This window comes from Macrosteles quadrilineatus, unplaced genomic scaffold (genome assembly GCF_028750875.1).
Source record: "Macrosteles quadrilineatus isolate MER2022 unplaced genomic scaffold, UCM_ALF_1.0 Scaffold_3__2_contigs__length_128488019, whole genome shotgun sequence".
Classification (NCBI taxonomy): domain Eukaryota; kingdom Metazoa; phylum Arthropoda; class Insecta; order Hemiptera; family Cicadellidae; genus Macrosteles; species Macrosteles quadrilineatus.
Window position 1 is genome coordinate 21566019 of NW_026542596.1, and position 9781 is coordinate 21575799.

The 9781-nt window shown below is 36.1% G+C and overlaps 1 protein-coding gene across 1 annotated transcript in view; it reads left to right on the forward strand.

Moving 5' to 3' along the window:
- Positions 1-9227, forward strand: part of LOC128988809 (uncharacterized) — a 32601-nt gene extending 23374 nt beyond the window's left edge. Inside the window, exons 9-11 of the mRNA XM_054410469.1 lie at positions 5640-5817; positions 7528-7708; positions 8887-9227. Coding sequence (XP_054266444.1) covers positions 5640-5817; positions 7528-7708; positions 8887-9071 — 544 coding nt within the window. The 3' untranslated portion in view covers positions 9072-9227. The remainder of the gene's footprint in view (positions 1-5639; positions 5818-7527; positions 7709-8886) is intronic.
- Positions 9228-9781: the final 554 nt, after the last annotated feature.

Consider the following 9781-nt stretch of genomic DNA (forward strand, 5'->3'; position numbering starts at 1 on the left):
ATTTGACAGGCTTGCATCTTCAATCGTGCCTGCCCTCTCACCTACACCGAGTGAGGAAGCTGACGACCCTAGCTTTCCTGACCCTAGGCCTAAAAGTAAACCTGTTAGGGGCAGGTCTAGAGGAAGAGGTAGGCCTATAGGAAAAAAAGCTATTTCACAACCATCTAAGCCTACTAAAAGGTCCAAAACTCAAACTAGTAACGATACAGCTCCACCAAAAAAGAAGAAAAAGGAGGGTTGGCAGTGGACCAGTACCATAGAAAGTAATATAATAAATAAAATCCCTTTTACTGGTTGTCCTGGTGTTAGAGCAAGTTTGGCTAGAAGTTTAGGCTCAGCTCCCTCTGAATTAGATGTTTTCAATGCGTTTCTTGATAATGACTTTTGGCAACATGTTGCAACAGAGACTAATAATTATGCCAAAGAAACAATTAAGAAAAAGAACGAAGCAGGCGGGGTAGGAAAAACTATATACTCAGAATGGTTTGACACAACTGCAGATGAGATGGCTTGTTTTTATACACTTTGTGTCCTTATGTCGCTAGTAAAAAAAAGAACCATACAATCATACTGGTCGCCTAATGCTGTAACTGAGACCCCTTTTTTTCGTAAAGTGATGCCATTCCGCCGTTTTTTGCTACTGTCCACATTTTTCCACCTTACAGACAATAATAGGAAACCTGTGAATGATAAACTGTGGAAGTTAAGATATGTTATTGAGTACATGAACAGGAAGTTTTCCCATCTGTACATACCTGATGAAAACATAGCTGTCGATGAGAGTCTTATGAAGTTCCGAGGGAGGTTGGGCTATGTCCAATTTAATCCCAAGAAGAGAGCCAGATTTGGCATAAAGTTTTACAAGTGTTGTGAATCTGGAAGTGGTTATTGTTCTAAATTTAAGATCTATACTGGAGCTGAAGTCAAAGAAAATGTACCGGTTGAAGAAGGAAGTGGGGATTCTACACAGGAGGAAAAGCTGTTAACGAGTGAGGCGATAGTCGTTGAAATGACAAAAGATTTGGCAGGAAAAGGACATAATCTGACAATTGATAATTGGTATTCCTCACCTCTTCTCTTCTATAGACTTAAGCAAATAGGTTTCAATGTAATTGGAACAGCTAACTGGTGGAGATCAAACATGCCAGAGAGCTTCAAAGAGGGTAAACTTAAGTTGGGCGACTACGAGACAGCCTATAGCCACGATATGTTAGCAGTAAGGTGGCAGGACAAGAAGCAAGTTTGCATTTTGTCTACCTTTCATCAAAAAGCTGACAAAAGATCAACTGGCAAGAAAGACAGAGTTACCCAAGAAATTATAACAAAGCCAGAACCAGTGATCTACTATAATCGTTCAATGGGTGGAATTGACCGCGAGGATCAGCAATTAGCGTCGTTTCCTAGTATGAGGAGGTATGCTAAGGGATACAAGAAGATCTTCTTTTACATAATGGACATTGGCCTTTTTAACTCTTATGTAGTGTTCAAAAAATTAACCAGAAAAAAATTGGGGTTTAGTGAGTTCAAGGAGAGGTTTGTCAAGCAAATGTTTGAGTCGCGACAACTGCCACCGTACAATCGAAGAGGACGATCATCCAACTCAGAAACACCTCTGAGGCTCCAGGCAGCAACTTGGGGACATTTTCCTAGGCCTATTCCTCCAAATGAAGTCAAACAAACACCTTCAAGAAGATGTAAGGTGTGTAGTGCCCAGGGAAAGCGCAGTGACAGCCGATGGGAGTGTGAGCTCTGCCTTGTCGCACTTCACATGCCAGAGTGTTTCAAGGCATACCACACGAAAATGAACTTTGCTTGACATTTGGTGAGTTTTTATAAGTGTCATACAGTATTATAGACTAGTTCCAAAACATATATGAGCCCTATGTAGCTAAAAATGACCAATAAAAAAGTTTTTTTAATTTTTTAATTTTTTTATTTTATTTTTATATGGTATAATAAAAAATTATAGTTATATTTTTTTGGGAAATATTTATATATTTTGAATCTACATTTAATTTTGAATAAGAAAATAATAATATCTTGCATATAAATAGTAAATGTTGCCTGAAAAAAAATTAAATCAGAAATGAATGAAACTAGCCACAACAAATTTGTTTGTTTTGGCCTAGGCGGGTAAAAAAAAAATCATAAGTGAATGGGTTAAATAAAATTTTACTTTAAAAAAAAGCTAAGCATATATTTTTGTCGTGGTAAAAAGTAGGCCTACCGACACCATTTTTTTGTCACACCGTCGGTACTTTCGTCTTGAGCTTACTCAAAACTTAGCTATATTTCAACATCTGTGATATTTTTTCTTTTTCCTTCACTCATCAAAATAATATACTATTTCTTAACGCACGTTTTTGGACTCAAACGACTTGGTTTTGGCGTTGGTATAGCGCAATTAAGTAGGTGCCTATTACCTAACATAAAATGATGGTTGAGGAAGTTTAATTGGTTTAAATCGACAAAAATATTATTTTCATTTTAGGCTATGGAGGTTGGGATTTTTTTTTTACTTGATTTACGGTAGGGAAATCTGTTCCACAGTTAATGACAGATCATTATTTAATTTGATTATTTATTTTTCAGAATACAGAATTTTAACAGAAAATTTAAAAAACACCAATTAAAAATCTTGCTATACCAAGGCCTTAGTCATGAATGATACATTATTAATGGTAGGTGAAAAAGGAATCAGTAAGATAAATAAGTAAATACAATCATATAACTTTTTATTTTTGATTACATAAATTATAGTTTTTGTAGGCTTGATTGGCCTGTTGAATTGTTGCCTGTTTATTTTTATAATAATAAAATGAAAAATCTCAGTTATCAGAATTAAATTATAGAGTTTAAAAAGTCATAAATAAATAACATACTTTTTTAATGGTGAGTTGGGAAAATCTGAAAAAAAATTTTGTTATTCAATTAGGCTACTTCTATGGTATTTTACTCATTAGGATTTTTTTACTCATTAGGAATCTATGGAATCGATTTGCAAGAATCGGTATCAGAATCAAAAATACCCCCGCCGCAGCAAACCTGCTGACTAAGCGAATTTCCATTTGTCTTAATTGATTTTCAATTAAATATATTTTAATAACATTAAGTTTAACGAGTACCTAGGTTTGCTGCTACAAGAAAACTAATAAAGTGTGTTTTTTTGTAAAATATTGATAGCTTAGTACAAAATAAATAAATTTGATCAAAATACAAAATATATCCATAAACAAGCAAACTACAACATTTGACAATATTCTTAGTAAGAATAACATGGGAATTTTAAATTTACAATTTTTTTAATTTTCTCAGTTACTATTAACCGAACAAAAATACTTTTATATACTAAATTAATTGTTTTTTTAAGCTCTTTAAAAAGGTCTAAAGAGAAATTGGGAAATTTTGTGTTTTGAGGGTCAAAAGTGAGAAAAACCAATTTTTACCCCATAAAACCCCCCGTAAAGCCCCGTTCCCATGGTCCGATCATGCTGGTTCGCGAACTCATTCAAGTTTATCCCGCTTTACACTTTTAAACCAAATTTCATCAAAATCGGACAAAAATTACTCAAGTTATCGCGTTCACAGACGTATATATATAAGTCTATATGTATATACATATATAAAAATTTGAACGAATGGTGTTTTTGGCCTCTGGGGACATCAAAATGAAAAAGTAAATCGGTCCCGGGTCTAGGTCTTACCGTGCCACCTACGGTAATAGCTACTTCCCTATAGGGAAATTCGCTAAAAGAGGAATCGACCCATCCCTACAAATTACCCTCTGGCGCTACAGCCCACGATGAAATTTGGCCTCCATCACAATTTGTTTCCAATCTTCTCCAATTCCTAATTCTAAAAATTCTTAATTCTTCTTACACTTCACTCTTCTCCTTGGACAACCTCTCTTTCTTGGATTAAAATAAATAGAATTAGAGGTTAATGGCAAATACTACTTTCTATGTTATGATACCCAGTGTATTCCTTACTTATTCATTTGATAGTTGAATCTGTCTCTGGACTCTGCATTCTGCTCAGGAATTCTTTTGTTCTAGCTTATCTGTTGTGGTAAATTATTTTAAGCTTATGGCAGTTTTCCTTACAGCTGAACAACGCAACACTTTTACATCCAACCATTGCCCAGAGACTTTGTGGCTGGGGTACCATTTAAAACTGTATGTTTTGCTGGTAACACTACTTTTTTTAATGCTGGTTCTGATAAAAAAAACTGTTAATTTGAATTCTGTAAGTGCCCTTAAAAGTGTATCAAACTGGTTTAGTACCAATGGTTTCATACTTAACAATGAAAATACTACAACCATATTTTTTACTTTTTAGTAGGCTAATAAGAATTTCAAGGCTAGTGATTCTCCATTCTGTGATCAACTGTTGTAACAAATGGACTTGTAAATCACCAACTTTATTCTGTTCATGAATTTTTACATTTGAGTGCTACTGATTTTGATTTTATAGATTTTAAGTAACATGCATTGTTATTCAACTATTTTTTATTTTATGATATTTATTCTCAATTGACAACTGTGATCTCTTCTGTGATATAGGCTAAGTAGTATATGTATGTTACATAAGGTCCATTATGATAATGTTCATGACTCTTGTTACATTTTTTTGTTTATAGCTTTGACAATGTCTATTGCACAACTTTGTCTGATAACAATAAAGGATTCTTATTCTTATTCTTATTGACTTTTAGATGCTGAAGCAGACATTTCATCAAAAGATTACCAGCTGGAGCAAATTTTTTCTTTAAAAAGTAAAAATAACATTGTTGATTGAGCCACTAACAGAGTGCGCTGAAATAAAGTGTTATTTTCTAGTCTCCCTTAGGCCGGGGCCACACTTGTAATTTTCAACCAGCGAGACTGTTTTTCCGTTTGTCCGTGGCCACACTCGTCTCACGAGATAGGTTTTTCGGGCAAACCAGCGAGACTGATAGAGCATGCCACACTGGCAATAAAAATCGTCCGTGTCCGTGATACGCACTCTGTACAGGTTAAAACCAGAAACGTCCGTGGAAAAAGTTCAGCGAGATAAGATGAGTGTGTTCACTCCCATAAGCCGCAATGCCCCGCGACTAGTTTTACGTGCAACGCCCAAGGAATGTTAGTAGAGAATACACGTGCAATTCTGTTTAATTCTGCTGGTAAAACCAGTGAGACTGACAAACGCGTTCACGGACGTTTTTACTCTAGTGTGGCCTGCCCCATATACCGTAATGTATCTCTTAACCCACGGGTAACGCCCGTGGAAAAAATTCAGCGAGATAAGATGAGTGTGGCCCCGGCCTTATAGGGTAGTTTTTGATGCTGAGATATTGTAGTTGATATGACATAAAAGATGATACATATTGTACAAGAACTTGTCCAATCGGTTTGACTGTAATGAGTTCACAGAATAATAAATAATTGACAGAAGAAATTATTTAAATCAGGGCACTCTGTTGGTAGCTCAATTCAACTACATCCTGTTTGATTTAAAAACTGACCACTTTTAACATGAGATGAGATGGAATATCTAGTTCCATCAACAATCAAAGATTCAACACACATAGTTTGAGAAGCGGCACCAGGTATCGGTAGGTTCCTTGCTGTTTCTGAGCTAGAGTATGTATGTTCCAGTTCTTCGCTGTTGTACCAAATCCTAGTAGAGAGCCATGCTAGTGGTGTCAAGTTCAGAGTGGTCGTGGTGGACGGACTGCCTTGGCTGGAAGGTCGTGAAATGCTTCGTCGGCTCGTGGAGAAAGGCTTGTCTTGCACATATGTACTGATCACAGCTGCCAGCTTTATCATGCGAGAGGTAAGACAATTGTTGAAATTGTAACATTTTTTACTCATTCAATGTAGTATTATGCTATGCAAGTAAGAAAAACAACTAAAACACAAGCCAGTGTAGAGATGATTCAGGATGAGATGTGAACAACCTTGATATACTCTTGGTAAATTGTGTGTGATACATTTCCATGTTCTAGAATACAGTAGACCCCCTCTTAACCGACCTCGTATTAACCGATAATCGGATTATCCGCCTTCGATCGTAAAATAATACAGTTTGTTTTAACCGACCTTGATTTGAGAGCAGCTCGGTTTAACCGCCGCTTTCTAGGAATCTCGGCAATTCCGCTCCCACGCTTGGCGATGAGAACTGAACCATACGCTTATCTCCACAGGATATGACTAACAATAAGCTATTTTGTGTTGAGCACAAAAAATATAGCATAGCCTATTGTCAGTTTGTCATCATCGTTCGTAGCTCGAGCACATCTGATCTGATTTGTTATCTGTGCGGCAAATTTATAACATCATAAAGTGCGTTATGATTTTGAGAACTGATTATCTTATCGCCGGTGTAAACAAACAACGCAACTTGTAAGGAAGGCAGGGAAAGGGGGTTATCAACTCCAAGGTCAAGATAGTTTTTGTGCTTCGAGCCTCCAGTGAGAGGCTATAAATAAACGTCCTGTTTTGTAACAAAATGGTCGCTTGTAGCTTTAATGTCGACAAAAGGTTCTGTACTGTATTACGATGTATTTGGAAAGCATCAATTAATACATTAAAGTATTAAAGTTATTAAAATAGGAATTTTATTGACTCTTGCCTAGTATTATAATAATATATTCCATTGAAAGTAGGCCTATTTGACTTAACTGTGTTTTGTGTTTATTTGTGACTTTTCTATCAATATGAAAAAGGAGATAAGAATAGTTTATTTTATAAATAATGCAAGTATGACTTCAAAATAATGATTATATAATTCCAAATGAATAGCACTTCATTATGTTATGATTTTAGGGATTACCTGTTTTATCCGACCTTTTGAGTTATCCGACCTAGGTCCGGTCCCATTAGGGTCGGTTAAGAGGGGGTCTAATGTAATATGATTATATACGGGAACTACATTTCTATTTTATACTTTTATTGACTTCAACTTTTAAGAGGTTGATGGATAACAATAAAAAGTATGTATTGAATTTTATTCTTTTATTAGATCTCTTGACTCTTGTTGACAATTTGAGTGTATTATCAAAATAAATTTCCTACATCCTGTACTATAAGTTTTTTTAAGGCACAATATACCAATATATCTAAGTATACTTTACAACTCTAATCAAAAAACCTGCAGTTTTAAGTTATCAAGGCTCTAGGGTGTATATTGATAATATTAATATCAACTAGTTAAAATATCAAATTTTAAATGTTCAACATGTGATTAACATGTTCAATACAGAAAGTAAATAAAAGAAAACGTCTTATAACACTTAAAAAAATATATATTTACGCTTATACTGTTACTCGCAAGATGGTAAAAAATATACAAAAAAGATGGTAAGTGGTGATCGATTTTGATTGGACACTCCAATCATCATCAGACCCAATAGGCAAATGACCTTAATATCAATTATTAAGGTCAATTATTAATATCATTATCATTCTCTTTTATTTACTTTCTGTAAATTTAATAACACGTACAATTCTGATCAAGAAGTTATTTATATGTCATAATGTCCAGGCCACCAAAGTTCTACTTGGTGCCCATGCATTGCTGGCTAACGGCTACGTCATATCGCGAGCAGGCAGCTCCCAAGTTGCACTCCTTGCTCACTGCTGCAATGTTCCTGTCCTCGTCTGCTGTGAAAATCACAAGTTCTGCGAGCGAGCACAGACAGATGCCTTTGTCTACAATGAAATTGGTGAGTCGTGTTTTTATCTTTACCCATTACTTAGAGTGGGCTCAGCACATTAAACCTGTTTCTTGGCTTGTTTCCGAAAAGTAAATGAGTGTTGAATGTGTATAACTTTGGGACCTTTTAAGTTCAGGCAGTCCAGTGCAGTGGTGATCTAACGGTTTTGTAAAGGCAACAGGATTTATTGGAAACCCTAAAGATAACCGTGTAAAATTTCAACCGAGTAGATTTTGTAGTTTACTTGGTTGGTTAATACACACAGATTAATGTACAGGGTGCGGCAAAAAACCCAATCTATTTTCTTCAGCGCACTGTTCAGCGGGAGGCCGTTTGAGGGTGGTGGGAGTAGACTCGTTGGAAAGCCTATACAATGCCATTTTTTGTAGTCATAGAGCAGTGGTCGTATGAGCTACATCCAGTTGTTATCGAGCCATTTAAAAAAAGTTATTATTCAGTCATTACAACTCAGTGGCAGTTCCGTGCTTTTATTCTATTAGGTCGACATGGAGAGGTTCTGTCTTGATTATCTGTATGGATAATTAACCAAATTAAGCAGATTATTATTCTAATTAATCTTTAGGGATGAAAAATAACCTCAAAAAAAACCTTACCTCTAAAGTTAGTAACCCACCCCATTATTGTGCTACGCAACGGAACTTCTCCATGTCGCCTTAATTGAAAGAATGAATGAAACTGCCGCTGAGAATGAATTGAATACTTTTTTTAAAACGACTCTCCATAACAACTGGACGTAGCTCAGGCGACCACTGCTCTATGACTACAAAAAATAAAATGGCATTGTGTAGGCTTTCCAACGAGCCTACTCCCACCACTCTCAGACGACCTGTCGCTGAACAGTGCTCTGCAGAAAATAGATCGGTTTTTTGCCGCACCCTGTATAATATCCGTGCATGTTGGTATGTTTTATGTCCCATGTCTCATGTCCGCCTAAGATATATCTGTTTTAGTTTGCCCTCAAAGTTTTTTTTTTCATAAATGGAAAATGTATGCTATTACCCATTACTTAGAGTGGGCTTGACAGTTCAGTTACTCATTACATGCTTGACAGTTCAGATAAGTTCTAATATATCAAAACCAAACCAAAAAAATTTGAAGAATCAGTAAAAAGTATGTGGGCTATTAAACATGGAAAATGTTAAGCTTACGAGTCAATATTTTTACAGGAGAGTTACATTGTTCGAAAATGAAAGAGAAGGGGAAGACATTGACGAATCTTACGCCTCTGAGTTTAGCGTACGACATCACACCCCCTGACCTGGTTACGGCTGTGGTGACGGAACTGGCTGTCCTGCCTTGTACGAGTGTTCCGGTCATCTTGCGCATCCGACCTTCCGAGCTTGCGATGTAACTCACGGTGTGCTAGTGGAGACAATAATTCAAGCTTTAAACATTGCTATACATATGTATTTTGTAAATATTTAATCTCGCTCATTCTAACACTGGTCAAGTGTCTGCATGTTGCGCATGTGCGGTTATTGTTAAAGGTGTAATAAACGAGAATTGATTTGGCTATTGTGTTTTGTATGCCTTTTCCAATTTGTAAGGGTACTCACAGTTAGTGATGAGGAAGGTTCAGAATTATTGGCCAGTTCCCTTACTACCTTAATTGTCTTTGGGTTTGTACATCAACTATGGAAATTCGCTTAGTCTGCAGGTTTGCTGCGGCGGGGGTATTAAATTTCATAATAGTGATGATTTTACTTTCTCCCCCTATACCATAGTATATGGAGAAGGTATTGTTTTCGTCAACATTTTCGAGTTTGAGTTTTCAGTGGATATATACGTTTTGGGTAAGTATTATTCAAATTCATGGTATTCTATTACCCCCTCACTACGAAATCACTTTGAAAATTGATTAGAAATCCCTTAGTTGGTAATCCTGACCGTGCGGCGCAGTGCTGAGTATAAATAGGCCTTTGGCTTGATGCCCATTCTACTCCATACTATTTGCTCATGTCAAAACACCAACTGTAACTAACTGTCCATGATTGTTTGTGCTGTATATTACAATGATTACAAAACTGGCTCTTTAATGTAACAATACGTCTTAAGAGCCGA